The following is a 20,561-nucleotide window of genomic DNA, read 5'->3' as shown; positions in this document are numbered from 1 at the left end:
GCAAGCAGACTTTCACAGTTTTACCCGTGATAATATAATGCTCTATTAAACTCCTACTGTAGTGTTTCATATAGGACCAGGAAGAACCTCTATACAAGCCATGTTCTGTGTCAGACTTTCACTCTATATAATGTAAAATTGGAGAATGTAGCTATATCTGAATGTATGTTATATTATGGTACTCAGGCACGCATAACCTACATATTATGTAAGCTCTTAATATATGTATTTATCTACTGGGCATTACCGTGTCACAAACAACGATCAGAACTGGTTTCCAGTGGAAAGGCAAAAGAAAAGCTTTATCTCTGTGCAAGACTTTTTTGGTTTTGTAAAGAGTATAAAGGTCCTCTCAATTGATAATAAGGTGAGGTCTCTGAGGATATAAATGGATTGATGATGAATAAGTGTGAGACATACACCTGAAAAGGTTTGGAAAATGTAGTTTCCACGTAATTCGATTTGATATTTCATGTTTTATCCGGAATGAGAAGCTTATGCCATAATACTATCCTATCCGGTAATTAAAATATTTCTTCAAAATTACTTTAATGCTGGCATTCAGAAACTTTCAGGGATCTCCAAAAAATACCATTTTCCAGAGCCAATAAAATATCCTTTTCTTGCCACAAACATAACTACCATAACTACTTTGGGAAGCAAAAATTTATCATTTACTGTAACCATTGTCCTAGCCAACTATATGAATCTTCTTCCTGGTACTGTAATACAATATAAAACTGACTCATTTATCTGGCATCTTCAACAAATGAACTCTTCTACACAAATTAATTTTCTGCAGAAATTATAATTATTCCTTTTAGTGGCATAATTTTTTTAACGTGTTTGTTGGGTCACTTATGTTATGCATTACACTACCTTCTTAAATTGAGAATAATGAGTTTGATTTAAATTATATTGGTGACATAGTATCTTCAGTATGAAGACCAATATTAGATAGTGATTCCCTCAGGAAATGTGAAGAGGTTTTACCCCTACATTAAATATTCTTAGTGTGCTTTGCTTTTTAAATGGCAATATCTGCTTTCTATAGTCTGTTTTCTCTCATGGTCAGTTGTTACTACTTGCTGGTTTAAATTTGATTGGCTCTAAAATCACGAAAACAAAAACAAAATAAATAGATAAATTTGGTTCTAATAGCCCTATTTTCCTCCAACTTCCCTCCCTCTATCTAATTTGCCAGTTCTGATTGGCTATTGGTTGGAAAAGCATATCATCATGCTTTTCTAACTTATGTATAAAGTCAGAACATGGACCTGAAACATTTTCCTGGAGACACACTCAGGTTTTAGTGCACTGACCCTTTCACATTATTGGCTGCTTAGATGTGTTTGGCTGTGTTTTCAGTAGCTAAGTGGAAATTTTTTCTTAAGTTTACTTATTTATTTGGAGAGAGAGAGAGAGAGAGAGAGAGAGAAAGCGCAAGTGGGGGAGTGGTGGACAGAGAGAATCCCAAACAGACTCCCACTGCCAGCAGGAGCCCAAGGGCTGGAACTCCTCAATCGTGAGATCATGACCTGAGCCCAAGTCAGACACTTAACCAACTGAGCCACCCAGGCGCCCTGGAATTTTTTTTTTTTAAGTGGGATGTAGGGTCCCTTTCAAACTATAAGAATGAGGCCATTTGAGGAGCACCTGGGTGGCTCAGTCTGTTGAACGTCCAGCCTCGGCTCAGGTCATCATCTCGCAGTCTGTGAGTTTGAGCCCTGTGTCGGGCTCTGTGCTGACAGCTCAGAGCCTGGAGCCTGCTTTGGATTCTGTGTCCCCATCTCTCTCTGCTCCTCCCCCACCCTTGCTCTGTCTCTCTCTGTCTCAGAAATAAACATTAAAAAAAATTTAAAAAAGAATGAGGACATTTGACACGAGTTGTACCTAGTGCACTTATGTGTACTATTCATAATTTCACCCTTTCTAAATATAAATGTCCTTTCTAAATATAATGAGGAAGGGGCGCCTGGGTGGCTCAGTCGGTTAAGCGTCCGACTTCAGCTCAGGTCACGATCTCGCGGTCCGTGAGTTCAAGCCCCGTGTCGGGCTCTGGGCTGATGGCTCAGAGCCTGGAGCCTGCTTCTGATTCTGTGTCTCCCTCTCTCTCTACCCCTCCCCCCGTTCATGCTCTGTCTCTCTCTGTCTCGAAAATAAATAAAACGTTAAAAAAAAAATTAAATATAATGAGGAAGAATTCATCCCAATATATAAGACAAGGTAATTATCTCTAAAGAGATTTAATAAAATGGATAGTGTTCATTTTGTTTTTTATTTACTGTGTGCCCATTCCACATTAGTCAGTGGACATCACAAAATGGGATAAAAGGTGGTTTCTGCCCTCAGAAAGCTTGTCATATAATAAGGAGACAAGAGACGTATACATCTCTGCAGAATCTAGTAACTGATTGCAGGGAAGTATACAGTCATACATGAATTTAGTAAAAGAATATATGACTTCTGGTGGTGATATGGGAGCGATCAGGGAAGATTTCATGTAGAAGTTGAATTGGAACTTGAGATGAGGAAGCTTTTGACAGTCCCGGAATAGGGAATGCCATACCAGGAAAAATGAACAGCATGAATGGAGCACAAGGATCAGGAAGCTCAGAACATATTTGTGGAGTGACAGGTCATGGATTTTGACTGCAGTGGGGGATGTATAAATGGGAACATGAAAGAAAGGGTAGCTCGAGGTACTTGAATGTCGTGGTAAAAATATAGGGAATAGTTAAATAGTAGGGAATCTTTGAAGGACTTAGAGCTAGAAGGTTGATATAAGCAAGCTGAATTGTAAGATCATTTATTCAATCGACATCTCTATCTTAAGTGCCGTCTGTTTGCCTTCACTATGCTGGAGATAAAGTGACTAAAAGCAGACATGGCCCCTGCCCTCATAGTGTAAAATTGGGATTATCACAAAGCTATGGAGTATTTTGTGGTTCTGTGAGAGCCTGTAATGGGGAGACTTCACTTCCTAAAGGACATCAGGGAAGAATTCCCTGAGGAACTAAATTTTAACATGAGAGCTACAGGATGAGTAGAGTTAGGTAGGTAAAGAGAAGAGGGAGAAGCCATACAGACAAATGTAACAGCTTCGGCAAAGCTTGTGTGGCTGAAGCAAAAATGGTAAGTACAAGGATCTGTATGGAAGAGTGGTGGAAGGAATGAAAATGGAAAGGAAGAGCAAAGTTTAGAGACTACTGAGAGCTTTTCATTTAAGTGGTCCCACGAAATCAATAAGCATGTATTCTCAAGTCCTTTGGAATATTTGCTGATTTTCATTATACCTTTCATATCAAAAGTTACTAAATTTTCTTCTTCAATCCTTCCTTACACCTGTTTCTTTTAATTTTCTGTTTTTGTCTCTACCTAGCATTAGGAAACACAAGGTAAAAATTTTCAGTAAAGATCCTTGAGATCAGCTGGTGTCTGCTGCTGTATTTTAAGTACAGGTAATTCACCCATCAGGCATTTTAAGAGGAAACCATAATAACATTATTCTCTTGATATATAGGGTTGGATGTGTCCAGAGCCTGCATCAGAAAGGGAGGACTTGGTATATTTTGAACATAAGTCATTTTCTAAGTTGTGCAAGGAGCATGATGGAGAATTTACTGGCGAAGAAGAAAGCAGTGCACATGCACTAGAACGGAAGAGTGACAACCCCCTAGATATAGCTGTAACCAGGCTGGCTGATTTGGAGCGGAACATTGAGAGAAGGTATCTGAAGAGCCCCTTAAGTACCACCATTCAGATCAAAGTGGATAATGTGGGCACAGTTACTGTCCCTGCTCCTGCACCATCCATTAGTGGTGATGGTGACGGGTAGGTTATTGAGATTAACTTGAAAAATTATTGTGCTTCTTTGCTAATTGGAGCCTATTTTCTATTGCCTGTTATCTATGTATCTTCTTGTATGTCTGTGATCCATATGGATCATGCTATTTGCATGGTGCTTTGTAAAAACATTTTTTTTTGTTATGTGCGTTGATAATCCTGCAAAGTGATCTTACATTTACCTGGTTGTGACTAAGCTTTGAGGCACGTAGCCACAGTCTGTGCACTACATCAAATTTAGTTGCTTAAACCTTATTCTTATTGGCTGTTACATGTTTTTGTCATTGCTTGGCTTTCAGTGTGATGATTGTTTCACATTCAGTGACCATAAATATGGATATGACCTACTTAATTTTTCTATATTTCAATGCAGAATTGAAGAGGATATTGCTCCAGGGCTCAGGGTATGGAGAAGGGCATTGTCAGAAGCTCGCAGTGCTGCACAGGTAGCTCTGTGCATTCAGCAGTTACAGAAATCAATAGCATGGGAAAAATCAATTATGAAAGTTGTAAGTGTTTTCATTTAAGAAATACTATAACTAATTTACTTTGTCCTGTTTTTCCCAACCTCTAAATCTTTCTTAACTGTACATTACTTATTGTCAAAATAATGTATGCTTTACTTGACACTTTGCTTAATTCTTAAATACTGTATTAGTGTGATACTTTTTTCCTTATTTTGAGCTCTCTGAAGGAACCTACCAAATGTGTTCTCTTTTTTTTAAATCTTGATTCGCATTCCATTGAATATCGTTTATAACTCTGACTGAAGTTGTTTTCTGTATTCTGTCAACATAATAGCTGTTAATCTAAATATTTTGAAGACCCTTTCACACGTGTAAACATTCCAGTTGCTAACATTATCTGCTACAGACATTCACGGCATTCTTTTTTTAATATTTTTTTAAAAAATTTTTAATGTTTGTTTTTGAGAGAGACAGACAGACAAAGCATGAGTGGGGGAGGGGCAGAGAGAGAGGGAGACACAAAATGTGAAGCAGGCTCCAGGCTCTGAGCTGTCGGCACAAAGCCCGACGCAGAGCTCAAACTCACAAACCGTGAGATCATGACCTGAGCTAAAGTCGGACGCTTAACTGAGCCACCCAGGCACAGCCATTCATTGCATTCTTAAAATGTCTTTATATTTCTATCAATTTTCTTTTTCTTCTTTTGTAATGCTGAGAAATGCTTAGATTAGTAAATACAGGATAAGCAAGAGCTCTTAGTTTGTGCACTTGATGTTGTATATTTGACATGGGATATAGCTGATGAGAAGAATAGATGTTTTATTTTTTCCACTCACAGTTAAAAACTAGTTTTTCACCTCTTTGCTCAAGCCCAAGTAGTTATTATCCTGTAGTGGCCTCTACTTTTTACCAGGCACCAAATACAGTATACTCAAAATAAAAGCTATATTCCATATATCTTCCAGGGAGGTACTTATTTTAAGTCATGTTCATGTCCCTCTTGCTTCTTATATATCGTATATAGAAATATTTATAATATGTGAAATTTTATGGCTTAATTTATCATTTGCTTTTGAATTACAGATTAGCTTTAAAATCCAAACATTTGAGATATGTTTTTATTAATGACTTTGAAAGAAAAGAAGTGATCCTGAAATAATTTAGCATTCCTGCCCTCATTTTCATCTCTAAGTTTAGACTACTTAATTCATTCCTACAAATAAATATGATTTTTCTTTACTTCTGTGAAGAAAAAAATGTGTTTTTTTTCTTCTGTGGTTTTTCCCTTCTTCATAAAATATCCATGGAATAATGAATCTGCAGTTTTCACAATCTTCTCAAATTTAGGTCTTTTCCAATCCATATTATGATTTACCATAAATTTTAAGGCATTGTTTTGTTCATCTGGTAGCATTTTTACCAGGTAAAAAGAATTTTTCTTCTAGAATTTAATATTAAAACCAGTTTTAAAATCACCTTGGGGGGCGCCTGGGTGGCGCAGTCGGTTAAGCGTCCGACTTCAGCCAGGTCACGATCTCGCGGTCCGTGAGTTCGAGCCCCGCGTCAGGCTCGGGGCTGATGGCTCGGAGCCTGGAGCCTGTTTCCGATTCTGTGTCTCCCTCTCTCTCTGCACCTCCCCCGTTCATGCTCTGTCTCTCTCTGTCCCCAAAAAAATAAAAATAAAAAAAATAAAAAAAACATTGAAAATCACCTTGGAGAAATCTATTCAGTGAAATCTAGGCTGTAATGATTAAAAACAATTGAATTCCTACATCAAACCATTATTTTTCTCATATGCACCATAATAGTCATTGCAGTGTGGTCAGTTTTGTTGTAATTTATATATAGAAGCCCAGAGCTTGTTACCAAAATCTGCCTTTACATTAGTATACTTACTGCAATTAAAAGCTTTATGTCATTTTTAGCAAATTCATAAACTGTTTTGCATGTTATTAATATACATTTATTATTTAATTTCATGTTATAATCTTTGTTTTTTAATATTTAATAATACATTATTTTCTATGAAACTATCTTTGAAAGAAGGCATAGTTTCATTTTCAAAGATTAATGAGCACTTTTTAACTGTTAACTAGTAATGTAATAGTGCCTATACTAATCCTCATAACAAGTCCTAACAAAATTAAAGTATTGTTACCCTTAGATATTCCTCATTTGTCAGAGATCAGGCTTACCAAGGAAAGAAGAAGCTATCATAATCTGCCTCTAGATAATTCTCTGTCCACAGTTTGCTTTATATTGTTGGTAATGTTAAGCATACGCAATATCTACTGTTTATGCTCTACATTTGCTCTAGCATATTATGAGCCACTGCTGTGATTTTTCAAGTGTTATAAGCTTGATACCTGCCATCCTTTCTTAATAAGTATCAGAAAATAATTTTATTTTTCAATCATAAATGTGAGATGTAAGACACACTTTATAGTATTTTTAGTTATCTGTTATAGAAACAGAATTTACTTAATGTTCGTGAATCTGATGTTTTAATTTTACTGTTATAGGGATTTAAATATAACCTTCCAAATGTTATTTCGCAATGAATGTTTTTACAGTGGAAGTTTTAAAGCTGTAGTTTAAATTTGGAGAAATAATACCATGCTGAGGTATTTAGTGATACGGTGTTAGGAAAGGTCATAAAATAAATACTTACTGCTGGAATGTTAACCTCTGCTGTTTTTGCTCCTAGCACACATGCCAATTTTAGTGTTATGTATTTTACATATATTTGATAGATTTTTAAGCTGAATAGTGTGTATCTGCAATTTGATAAAATTTTTAAGCTATCATTATTGTACATATTGAGTTACATAACACTATTTTAGACTTTCCCAGTTTAAGGTTTACTGTTATATTGAAAATTTTAAAAATAAGTTTGAGCAGTTAAGCTATTTTGTTTTTAAGAGTATAAATATATAACTTTAAATTGGTATGCTTTAAAGTTTAAATGTTTCCATTTTTTAAAATATTGATTACAAGACATTTACTACAAGACATTTACTACTGTGACTGAGAATATAAACTAAAGGTCAAAATACAGTTTATAAAGCCATCTTGAAAGTTTTTCTTATCTGACTTTGTTTCTTTCCCTTTGTGAAACTTGTTGTACAGAATATGCATGCATGGGGGGAAAACTCTCCTTATATATTTTAAAGTTCTTAATGACATTAGAAACTTTTTCACAGAGAAGTAATTTTATTTTGTTCTACAAAATAAATCATAACTAATTAAATTATTTGATTTAATTTATTGTATCACTTTTCTCCTCTTTACATTTTGTGGGATCCATTTTCTGCACTTGTGACACATTTGTTTGATTTGGGTTGAATTCCAAAGTTTCCTGGTTTGGACACATTTTTTAATCAATCACAAAAAATAGATGGATAACTTAGTCAATATATAGGGTCATCTTTTTATTACCATATGTAATTTTGATACTAATACAAGTTTCCTAATTTTTATCTTAAAAATTACTCTAACTCTTACTTATTTCTTTCTCAGGATATCATGAGGATACTAAGATAAGCAAAAGATGAAATACATTAAAAATTAAAACACCATGTATTAAAGCTACTCATTGCTTTATGTGCTCTAATGTCATGTTAATTATTTCATATGTTAATGTGTACATGCTTCTGAAGTGTGTGCAGGCATTCAGCCTCTAGCTTTGTTCTTTGCAGTGTACCCGAAATGTGCATTTACCCCAATTGAACTGCTCACCCGTCATGTGGTCCATATCTGTGTAATGAGAGATACATAGATGTGTATGGCTACTGTATATTTGTTAGCAAGCGGAATGTTTGTTACTAATACAAATTAGGAATTATGGTGTGTTTAATATCCCAGTAACTCTTCTTCATAGCAGAGAGTTAATTTTAAATGATTTCTCATGTATTATAGTACTGCCAGATCTGTCGAAAGGGAGATAATGAAGAACTGCTCCTCCTTTGTGATGGTTGTGACAAAGGCTGTCACACATACTGCCATAGACCCAAGATTACAACCATACCAGATGGGGACTGGTTTTGTCCAGCTTGCATTGCTAAGGTAAGACTGATCTAACACTAAATTTTTTAATTGCCAAATCAAAATGCAGAGTCGTATGGAGATTTTTTAAAGATATAATTCATAAGTCATAAAAATCACCTTTTTAAAGTATACAGTTTGGTGGTTTTTATAATATTCACAAAGTTGTACAACCATTGGCACTATTTAATTCCACAGCATTTTCACAACCCTAAAAAAGTATATCTTTGTACCCATGAGCAGTCACTCCCCATTCCTCGTCTCCCCTTAGCCTTTGGCAACCACTAGTCTACTTTCTGTCTCAGTGGATTTACCTATTCTGGTCATTACAATATACTGCCTTTTGTGCCTGACTTCTTGCATTAGCACAATATTTTCGGGGTTCATTCATGTTCTAGCATGTATTAGTACTTCCTTTTTATAGTCAAATGATAATCCATTATATGGATAAACCACGTTTTGTTTATCCATTCTTCAGTTAGTGAACATTTGGGTTGTTGCCATGGTTTGGCTACCATGAATAATGCTGCTGTGAAACATTCATACACAAGTTTTTGTATGAATAAATGTTTTCACTTGGGTATATATCTAAGGAGTTAAATTGCTAGGTCATTGTAACAAGCATATATATTTTAAGTCACTTTCTGGTCACATTTAAATTAGAAACCTGTGGACACTCATACCGATTGATTAAAGAGAAGCAACATGATAATAGAATTAGAAAGTAAGAAGTAAGAAGTGTGAAAGGGTCAGTGTGTACCGAGGGCCAGAGTCTTTGTTAGGTGTTTCCTAACTCAGGCACTCCCTTCCCGTGTTTAACCTCTTGACCACTAGCTATCATTAATCATTACCAGTAACTGCTGCCTCTCCATAAAGTAAATTCCAAACACGCATCTGTTCACCACCTCCTTTCTCTTCTGTCTACCCCCTTTCTCACTCTAACTCCAACAGTCCTTTGGCCTCCAGTCCGTTTATCTGAAGACCTTTTCACCATTTATCTGAAGACCCTCTCCCCCTTCAGGTCCTTTCTTTTCTCCTAACCTAGCTTGTAATGTGTCAACATTTCATTATCATAATCACTGTATCCACCTTTATCCCCTTTGCCGCTCTCTCACTTAGGAAAACCATGATTCTGGCTAATCCAACTTTGACTTCTCCAGCACCTATACTTTTATATCTGAATGTGGTTGGAATAAACACCCAGCCCTTTAAATTCAAGTCATTAAGAGGGCCTTTAATGGTGCCTGATGATTTACCTCCAGCTCTGTCTCCTCCATCTGTATTTTCAACTGATGACCTTACTTCCATTTCCCTGTGAAAATAGAAGCCGCCAGAAGAAAAGATCATAAGAATTTGCCACTACATCCACCATCCTTCCTGTATGTGTGCTTACATACCCTCCCTTCTCTCCTGTTGCCATGAACTACTAGTGGCTCTAAGTTGGTTTGAGGAACCCGTCCCCTCTCTCTTCCTCCTCCTCCTCCTCCCCCTCCTCCTCCTCCTCCTCCTCCTTCTTCTTCTTCTTCTTCTTCTTCTTCTTCTGAGAGCGAGAGAGAAAGATAATGTAAGCAGGGGAGGGGCAAAGAGAGGTAGAGGGAGAGAATCTGAATCAGGCTCCATGCTCAGCTTTGAGCCAGTGTGGGGCTCAATCTCATGACCAACTGTGAGATCATGACCGGAGCCAAAATCAAAAGTTGGGTGCTTAACCAACTGAGCCACCCAAGGCACCCCCCCTCACTTTCTTAGGAGTATGACCAACAGTTCTCTCTTCTCCTGCACCATCATCCGTTTTTCTTTCTCCCCTGGGTTCTTCTCATCAGCCTACTAAAATTCCATCCAGCCTCCTTCCTTCCATCTTGAGAAAACTAAACAAAAACCCTCTTCTGGCCTCACTTCTTCCTTGTTCCACTGCCTCCATTTTTCCCCTTTTCTTTATAGAAGAACTTGTGGAAAGTTTTCTGTTCTAGTTCTCTCTGATTTTTCTCCTCCAAATCACTCTTGAACTTACTCCAGTAAGATTTGTACTTCCACAGCTTCTCCATAAGTGCTCTTATTATGACCACAAATGACTTCCACATTGCTCAACTCAGCGATCAGTGCTTTGACCTCATCTAACCTATTAGTTACATTTAATAGAGTGGAGCACTTCCTCTCCTTAAAACCCCGTTTCCACGTGGCTTCTAAGATACCATACTTAACTGGTTGTCTACCTGCCTTTGCTCTTTTTCGGTCCCTTGGTGGTTTTTCTCACCTCCCTGATTTATAAACATTGGACCACATTCTTAGCTTCAGGGTTATCTGTAAAATGGGATAGTATCTAATTTATAGAGGTTTTGAAGATCAAAGATAGTCATGTGTGTGAGAGTTTTTATGACTTTAAAGTTTGGTGACATGTATATAATACTTTATTACGTTTTATTTGTATTATTTATATTTTATTTTTATTATATTTTACTTTTATAATATATCTTTTATTATATGTTTATATTTTATAAAACAGCAGATGGTTCTGCCTGGCATTATATTTGCTAGTAATCACTTTTTAATTTTTCATTACTTGATTATTTTATCCTATCTAGTTAAGTGTAGTTCAATAATAATTTTCATTGGTTGTACATAAATTATGTTTTAGCTTCTTAACTGTCAATTTATAGAAATTTTCTTTAAAGCTTCACGAATTACTAACAAATTGGTGTGTTAATTCTTGTTAATCATCTGGTAGACTATAGGAGGTTTTATTTTCAGTAAATTTGCTTAAATTATATCACTCCATTCAAGCAGTGGTCTAAGAATCCTAAACCCTATGATCTAATCCAAGTGCTTTTATGTAATGCAGATTTCTAAGCCTCTGCTCTCTTTGTTTATTTAATGTAGTGAATTAGATGTTACGTTTCTTATAGCAATAAAAATATTAAACATTTGATTTTGATGTAAAAAGACTTTTTTAATGTTTATTTATTTTTGGGACAGAAAGGGGTACAGAGGATCTGAAGTGGGCTCCATGCTGACAGGAGAGAGCCCAATGAGGGGCTCAAGCTCACAAACCATGAGATCATGATCTGAGCTGAAGTCAGTTGCTTAACTGACTGAGCCATCCAGGCACCCCGTAAAAAGATTTTTTAAGTTAATGTTATTAATATACATTTATCATTATTTAATTAATTTAATTAATTAAAGATTCTCTCTCTCCCTCTCCTCTGCTCACTTGCATGCGGTCTCTCTCTCTTTCTAAAATGAAAATGTAATATATAGATATATATGTGTGTGTGTGTATGTGTACAGTGTAATGAGGCAAGCTGATAAACATTATTTATTAAAGAAATGTATAAACTTCATTGTCTTTTTGAAACATCACAAAAACCTTTTGATTCTGTGATTTAAGTTTCATGTTTTCCTACCGTAGTTATGAGTAATTAGAAAATTATCCCAAGTAATAATTTAGTTCACATAAAGAACTAGAAGTTTTGGCCCGTATTCATGAAATATTGTCCTTGTTAAGTGGCATAATTATTCAATCTAACTTAATTTAATCTTCATTAAATGGACTTTTTCATCATTATATTAAGCATCCTCTTTCTGTTTTCTTATGATTTAAGAGTGCTAGAAGCTCAGGCTATATGAAAACTCAGAATATCAGATATTAGTGAATAAAAATTAATAAACTAAATGGAAAGGAGACTTAGTAAAACATTTTAATTATTTTAGTGACAAGGGGGTAGTGATTCTTTGATATGATATGGGGAAGGTATCAGATTGATAGTTTGCTTTCTTATTTTAGGCAATTAAAATATCTCCTTAACTATATTTCTAACTTCCCAATAGAGAACCAAATAATTTTAATTGCTTAAGAGCAATTATTTTAAAATGTTAATAGCAGAGTTCATGAAATTGTCAAAGAAATTAATATGAAATACTCCAAAGTAATGTTTTCAGCCAACTGTATTTCAAGAATAGAGCCAACTTTAGATTAAGGCTAGACCAAATATCTGATTCTGCGGTCTAAGAATTTTTAACAGTCTGGGTAGGAGAAAAAATCATTTTTAAAAAGAAGGTTAGCACTATTCTGGAAAACCAAAACAAAATCGTGCATTACCAGTGACTGCCTATCTCTCTCCTAAGATCCATTATATTTATTATAACATTTAACTGTCAAAATACAGACTTGTTTCCCTATTTCTAGATGAAGGACGGGGGCTCATTGTTACATCAATGTGCTGTCTACAGTTGTAGTTACATTGCAGAAGGCCACACTGAGATTTTTGTTCATGTAATTTTAGAGCTAGAATGACCTTACCAATTGTGTGGCTTACTTTTCTAATTTTACAGATGACGAAATAGGGCCTCACAGACATTTTTGTGCAAATTCCATAGCTAGTCACTGACAGAGCTATAGCTAGAATTCGTAACCTTAAATTTCAAATGTGATCTCTTTTATACTATGTCTATTGTTTTCTGCAAAAACAGACATCTCTCTCTCTCTCTCTCTCTCTCTCTCTCTCTCTCATTTTTCACCATTGCTTTATTCACACCTGAGAACCACAATTTTATGGAGCTCTCTTTTCATAGCAAATGTTTTTTTTTTCTTTATCTTAAAAAAAACAGAGATATATCAATTTCCAGTATATTTAATCACATATAAAGGACTTTTCCTTTATTTGACACTTTCTGAGCTATTTTTCATGTTTTAGCCTAGCTTTTCAACTACCTCTTCAAGTATCTTATTAATAAGGTCTATACTTTTGTTCATTTTCACCTTTGTTCCTAACTGTGTTCTCAAAGATAGTCCTTTTGTACCTTTAAACTCGTTTGGTTAGTGACTACACTAAAGGAATACTGCTAAGTTCTTTAGTACCAAAGATAGATTACCACAAGATCAACATCTTCGAATTTTAAGAATTCTTAAGATAGATTTTTCATGCTTTATTAGATTTTAACCTTATGGGAAAACAAATTCATAAATCTCTATTAAAAATAAAATTATCAGCCTTCTAGATCAGAGATAATATTCTTTTTGTCCTGTTAGACTTACATAATTAAAAAAAATTTAATGTTTATTTATATTTGAGAGAGAGAGGGAGAGAGAGTGTGAGAGGGGGAGAGGCAGAGAGAGAAGGAAGACACAAAATCCAAAGCAGGCTCCAGGCTCTAGGCTCCACGCTGTCAGCACAGAGCCCGACATGGGGCCTGAACCCACAAACAGTGAGATCATGACCTGAGCCAAAGTCGGATGCTCAACCAATGGGGTCACCCAGGCACCGCTAAAGTAATAAAAGGTCTGTAGATGGTTATTTTCTTATTTATTTATTTTTTTTTTAATTAAAGGCAAGTGGTCAAACTCTAAAAATCAAAAAACTTCATGTCAAAGGAAAAAAGACTAATGAGTCAAAGAAAGGCAAGAAAGGAACTTTAACAGGTGATACTGAAGATGAAGACTCTGCATCTACAAATAGTTCACTGAAGAGAGGAAACAAAGACCTGAAAAAAAGAAAAATAGAGGAAAACACTTCTATTAACTTGTCAAAACAGGAAAGTTCTACTTCTGTTAAGAAACCTAAAAGAGATGACTCCAAAGACCTCGCTCTTTGCAGGTATTAATTATTTCAGACACACGTACTCATTTTTTTTGTTTAGAAACTTTCTACTGTATTAAAGGTGACTTTTGGACAACTTTTGACAGGAAAATGTACAGTCTACAATATCAGTAAATGTATTTCATCTCTTTTAATTAATGAATTTGCGTTGTTTTTACTTGAAGGATTATAAAAGCTAAGTTTTTAATAAAAATGGATAATTCTAAAGCATAGATACTGACTTCAAACATTATTATTTTTTTTTAGTATGATCCTTACTGAAATGGAAACTCATGAGGATGCGTGGCCTTTTCTACTTCCTGTAAACTTGAAACTCGTTCCTGGTTATAAGAAAGTTATTAAGAAGCCTATGGATTTTTCCACAATTAGAGAGAAATTAAGTAGTGGGCAGTAAGTAAATCATTTCAATTCAATATTTATTGAATGCTTAATATGTGTTGGGTAGTCCTCTAGTGAGCCAAAGACACATTAAATAAAAGCCCTACCTTTGGAGGGGTTTGTGTGTATATGTCTGTCTGTATGTGTGTTTGCTTAGACAAGTCAATTAAAATTTTTTGAACAATGGAAAACCAGTGTGATAAAGCTGCTTTTGACATTGAAGGCCACCTGACCCAGCCTAAGAGGTAAAGAAAAGTAACAGGGAAGTCTCCCAAAGTAAGTAAATAACATAATTGAGAGCTTTTATCATACATCAGCGGAATATTGATAACATCTCGTGTGGATTTAATAAAAATTGACTGTAATATTTTCAGATTGTTATAATGTAGAGATAGAAGGTCATTGGAAATTTTAAATATTAAAAGTTTTCTTGTGAGATCTTGGAGAATACTAAAAATTTACTTACTAAAATGTGAAAGAAAACTACTATTTGCTGCTCTTCTCTACCACATTCTCTGTGATCCTACCCAAAGAATAAAGTGACTTCCTGGCCACAGTTAATGATATTGGTTAGACTACCTCAAATTCCTACCAGCAAGTAGCAGCTGTTAGTGGAATTGAGTTGGTTCTGAACAGTGGCCCATTTTGCAGCCACAAAAATGAGGCTGTTCACTTACCAAATAAGCCCACACAAAAGCATCCCCCATGTAAGTGGCCAGGAGCTGGGAGCTTGTGTGTTCTCTTCTCCATTCTTCTCTGCTTCTCTTACTCCTTCGTACTGGTTTAGCTTAATCTACCCTGTGACCGTAATTTCAGGCAAGGTCACAAAAAATATGGAGAAAGAAGGAATTTTACATTGAAAGAATAACTGTAAGATAGATTTTAATCACATTATTATTGTTGGTGGTGGTGGTGTTGTTATCCTTACAATGCAATATGTTGTTTAGTTCCTCCTAAATGTTCTTTTGGTGAAAATCACTGTGCTCCATAATTTACATTCAGTGTAGAAGAGTTAAGTAGAATTTAACTCCTAATAATCAGTGTCCTTCTCACATGTATGAAAGGATTTAAGAGACTGATCAAATGAGTAGCTTATTTCTTTGGAGACTGAAATGTCAGCCTTTCAAAAGATTATGTCTGTTTTGTTTTATTTTTTAAAAAATTATAGAAGGGATCTGCCCCAAATCAGAAAACATTTAAAATTATTAAAACTATTGGTTCTAATGTGAACCAAAAAGCAATGGCTGCTGTCTGGATATAAACTAGTTTTTTTGCTTTTTCTTTCAAAACATGAGATGTTTAGGTGGGCAGCATCATGGGCTCTATGGTCAACATGGCCACGACAAGACTTACACAGAAAGACTTGACATGTGTCTCCAATTCCTGGATGGAGGATCAACCTAAGCCTCCAGATCCCCAAAATAAACACCAAGGCAGAGCGTTGACATTACCAAACATTAGCACACCCTTTTGGAATGAGGCCTGGTGAATGGAGGAAGTCACAGCAGAAGCAGGCAGAAAGAGGGAAGCAGTTCTCTATAATCCTGTTCGTGATGCCAGCTGTGTGGGAGGCAAAATTTAGTGGATTCAAACCCTTCTAAATCCAAGTTGTTTGATTAAACCCAAACTAATAAGTTGCAACCAAAACTCATAAACATTATTTCAAATGTTTAAACTAGAAATGTATAAAGTAGAGTGGAGGAAGTACCTACTTTAGCAACTCTTTCTGGGTTCCATATGCTGCTCCATCCTTCTGTAAAGGAAGAGGGACGAGACATAAGAATAGTATTTGTTTCACCTGGATTCTAGTCTCCCCAGCAAAAATCATTAACCTTCTCTTACAGTAAGGAACAGTCTAAAGAGGTAAATATTTCTCAAAGTAACCTTAAAATATTTTATAAAAATTATTCCCACACATGTTGTATGATTCCGTTTATATTAAACTTCCAGAGTAGATAAATCCACAGAGAAAGACAGATTAGTGGTTGCCAGAGACAAGATAGGGAGGGATGGGGATTAACTGCTTAATGGATACAGGGTTTCCTTTGGGGATAATGGCAGTGTTTTGGAACTAGATAGAAATGGTAATAGTAAATGTCGTGAATGTACTAAATGCCACCTTAAAATGGGTAACTTTATTTTATGTGAATTTGCCTTCATTAAAAAATAATCCCCAGAAGAACAGGAAAATGGGTGAGGTGACATAAATTCTGAATTAATTTGGTGAGCCCATTGCAGATAGAGAAAAGTTACTCCTTTTATTACGGCACATAGTAGAATGGAAGTGGGAAGGAGGGGAAGACTATACAAGACAGTCCATCAAAGAAATAATTCTACTTTCCCAGGTCTCAGAGCTTCAGTGTGTACTTCATGGGTATTTCTAATAGGTAAATTATTTTAGTATCTAGCTTACCGTAAGCTAGAATTAATTTAAATTTCCAGAAGCCGTCTTGTGAGCTGTATTGGTTTGGCTTCAGTTGGCTTGAAACAAACCACTCTTTTTTTTTTTTTTAACTAATGAGTTTAGGCAGATTCATTCACCTTTCTGTTCTTTTCTCCATGTTCTTACAGAGAAAGAGGATTGGACTTATTCTGCCAAAAAAGAACTTGAAGCCACAGTGCTTCTTATGGAAAGGCAGGTCCTCATAATGTTACCTCTGATGAAGGGATAACACATACTTTTTTTTTTTTTTTTTTTTTTTGGCTTGTTTTGATTATCACACTCCAGTGCTTTAGCAAAAGAGCACATTTGAAGAGAAAAGAACAGAAATGGGAAATGGGGCAGATTTAACACAGAGCAATATATCCTGAGATGTGTGTAAAGGCTACAGGGCAAGTATAACGTTTACAGTGCATAGGAAGTATTTACATTATTGCGACTAAATATTTTTTTTATGTTTATTTATTTTTGAGAGAGAGAGGGACAGAGCGTGAGCAGGGGAGGAACAGAGAGAGAGGGAGACACAGAATCTGAAGCAGGCTCCAGGCTCAGAGCTGTCAGCACAGAGCCCGATGTGGGGCTCGAACTCACGAGCTGTGAGATCACGACCTGAGCCAAAGTCAAATGCTTAACCAACTGAGCCACCCAGGTGCCCCACAACTAAATATTTTTGAATATGAATGATAGGGTACCACAGTTGGTCAGAGGAACTAATAAATCATTCAAGTGGGATGAGTCTTGGGACAGAGAACTGTGTACAGGTCAGACAGGAAATTGGATGTGGGAAAATGCTAGTTAGTTGAAATATATCTTGATCTTCAGAGAAATGTTTTTTTTTTTCCATTTAATCTTTTTAAATCCTACATGGTTCAGAACACATGCAATTTTTTAAATATTTATCTATAAAAAAGTATATGTTTTCTGTCAGTTTAAATGTAGTTATCCTAATCTTTTTTTCTTTCAGTTTTATTTTTCCTTTTACCTTTTATTATATCTTCATTTGTTGATAAAAGAAAGCCACCCTGTAAACACAATCTCTAAATCATGTGTTTTCTTTCAGATATCCAAACCTTGAAACCTTTGCTGTAGATGTCAGGCTTGTTTTTGACAACTGTGAAACATTTAATGAAGATGATTCTGATATAGGCAGAGCTGGCCACAGTATGAGGAAGTATTTTGAAAAAAAGTGGACAGATATTTTCAAAGTGAGCTGAAGTTATAATAACCTCTCTTTTTTTTTCCTTTTAAACAAGGACAAATGAGACCAGCAATGTGAACTGTATTTACATAAATGTGCAAGGCACATACATAATGACTTTTTTTTTCCTTAAAATAAGCATCACAAAAAAACAAAAAAAAAAAAGTATCAGAAGAATGATACCATTTTTAAAGGCTTCACTCCTACAACAACCAAGGCCCTTGGTTATTGGTTTGTGTGATTTATCAGCTAACTTAGGTAGAACAGGGAAGCACACCCAAAGAATTTTCAAAGGAAAGGGTGTTATAGTGCAATAGCAATTAAAATATATCAAATCGCACTGAATATTCAACACCAGAGCTCTAATGTGGGAAATGGTTCTCCTTTCCCTCTCAATAAATATCTATTTTTCATTTTTTTACTTTGTAGTTTATTTTTTAGTGAATGTATTTAATTTTATGAATTATTTATGATTAAACCACATCCAGAATCTTCGTTTTCTGTGAAAAGGAAGAACTAGAAAATTGCTTTAAATCTTGAAAATACAACAAGGAATGTTTTAAAATATAAAACAAAGCCAAGTTAAACTGTTTACACTGATGTGCTATAAAGCACCAAAAATAAACTTTACTGTAGAGTTACAAGTACATTTATATATATATATATATATATATATATATATATATATATATATATGTTGCTGCATCACTTGTGTAGTTAAATTGTATTTCAAGACAGTGAAGAAAAATTGACATGTATATACTGTTCATTATTGTTTATATTAAGTCTTGTTTTAAATATGTATTATGTGTATATATTGTTTGGAGACATTATTGTTTATGCCTTAGAAGGATTGTAGCATTTTATTTTAGTCTGAAGGTAATTATAGCTATACAGCTTGTACAGTAATTATCCTCTACCAACACTGTGGCGTCTCCTTGATCTTGGTAGTGCCTGCCTTTGAAACAGGGTGTAGGGGATATTAGTTTTCCATTTTTCTATTTTGTTATATAATTTTAAGCCACCAGGGCCTAAATTAAAGTATAATCATTTGTATCCATGTGGAATAAAATTGTGACAATTTCCTACACACACAGTATTTTTTCATGGAAACATTTCCTTCCCATTTGCCTTGCCTCAGAAATAAATTTAAAAGACATTTGTAACCACTGTGTTTTATCTACTGTGTGTTGTGGTGGCCTGTTGGAGGCAAATAGATCAGAATTTTTTTTGTACCTATGTAAGAGTACTTGAAGTTTTATTTAAAATAAAATGTTGTGAAAAAGGTAGCATTCTTTTTTTTAGGAGTGTTATTTTTCACTACTATGTGTGGCACGGATACAATAAAAGACTTTTACAAACTAGTTTTTTAGTTTTTCTTAATGAGCCTGAAAATGTTCATTTAAATTTGATTTTTTCAAAACCATAAAGGAGGAACAACAGACTGTAGCTCAAAGGACAGTGGGCTGGATGGAGGAGGGTGGTTTTAAGTCAAATGTTGTGACTTTCATCTCTGAACAGCATTTTATTGTTTGTTTTTTTCATATTTTCAATATGAAAATTTTAGAATACATTTTAAAAGTCTTGTTCTGAATGAGAAATGTCTCTACTGGTAGACATATAACCCAGTTGTCAATAAGCAAAGTTGATCCTATGAATTAGTCTAATAAGTCATGAGCTACCAATTCAAGCATTCTTGAAATATGATTTGATGCCTTGCTGGGCTCTGAGGAATCAGTGGTGAACGAGACAGGCACAGACCCGTCGTGGAGCGTACAACCTAGTGAAGATGTGGTCCTGAGATGATGTCCTTAGAGAATGGTTTTAATAGTGAAGGAAGAGTAGAAAAGTTTTGAAGAAAATATTACTAACTTTAAAATGCTTCGAAGCCACTGAGTATTTTCCAAAATTTCTAGATTGTTTGTGGAGACTTCTATGAAAATCAGCTGTTGTTCTGTAAATATGTCAGTTTTTGTTAACCATATACTGCACTGATGCCTTAAGGGGCTGGTGCTTCATCAAAAAGACTATGTGAAGAAAAGAACAAGGTGGTGCTGTAAATAAAGTGTCTGGTTTCTGTGTTTATTGAACTGCCAGATGCTCCATGGGGAGTCTTCTTCATGGGGGTGTTGTGCCTTAGGGATGATACATGCTTACATTAATTTATATTAGATGGTATATAAGCAGCTTGATAATAATATGTCTGGTGTCTGAGGAGCTCATAAATGAGAAATAAAATACTTAAACACACAAAGTACAATTTTTCAAGAGTGATAATTTTCTTTTAAAAATAAATGTCCCTGAAAAAAAAAAGGAAATCTTGGTAAATACTGGCTCCTTTACTTATTTTTTTAATGTTTATTTACTTTTGAGAGAGAGAGAGAGAGAGAGAGAGAGAGAGAGACAGTGTACCAGCAGAGGAGGGGCAGAGAGGAGACACAGCATCCAAAGCAGGATCCAAGCTCTGAACTGTCAGCACAGAGCCTGACATAGGGCTCAAACCTGCAGACTGTGAGATCATAACCTGAGCTGACATCAACCACTTAACCAACTGAGCCACCCAGGTGTCCAATAGTGGCTCCTTTAGATTAGTGTCT

At 35.3% G+C, this 20,561-nt stretch overlaps 1 protein-coding gene across 26 annotated transcripts in view; it reads left to right on the top strand.

Annotated features, from left to right (window-relative positions):
* The window catches only part of BAZ2B (bromodomain adjacent to zinc finger domain 2B), a 322,262-nt gene extending 302,041 nt beyond the window's left edge, over positions 1–20,221 (top strand). For 21 of the 26 annotated variants that reach the window (XM_032594414.1, XM_032594416.1, XM_030328083.2 and 18 more), the window contains 6 exons: positions 3,524–3,834; positions 4,220–4,355; positions 8,232–8,378; positions 13,680–13,945; positions 14,195–14,338; positions 17,827–20,221. In XM_032594414.1, coding sequence (XP_032450305.1) covers positions 3,524–3,834; positions 4,220–4,355; positions 8,232–8,378; positions 13,680–13,945; positions 14,195–14,338; positions 17,827–17,980 — 1,158 coding nt within the window. In that variant the 3' untranslated portion in view covers positions 17,981–20,221. The remainder of the gene's footprint in view (positions 1–3,523; positions 3,835–4,219; positions 4,356–8,231; positions 8,379–13,679; positions 13,946–14,194; positions 14,339–17,826) is intronic. The other 5 variants (XM_030328089.2, XM_030328091.1, XM_030328090.1 and 2 more) reach the window with 1 other exon arrangement.
* Positions 20,222–20,561: the final 340 nt, after the last annotated feature.

Source organism: Lynx canadensis, chromosome C1 (assembly GCF_007474595.2).
Source record: "Lynx canadensis isolate LIC74 chromosome C1, mLynCan4.pri.v2, whole genome shotgun sequence".
Lineage (NCBI taxonomy): Eukaryota > Metazoa > Chordata > Mammalia > Carnivora > Felidae > Lynx > Lynx canadensis.
Note: the sequence above shows the minus strand (reverse complement) of the source record. Positions and strands in the feature narration are given on the sequence as shown.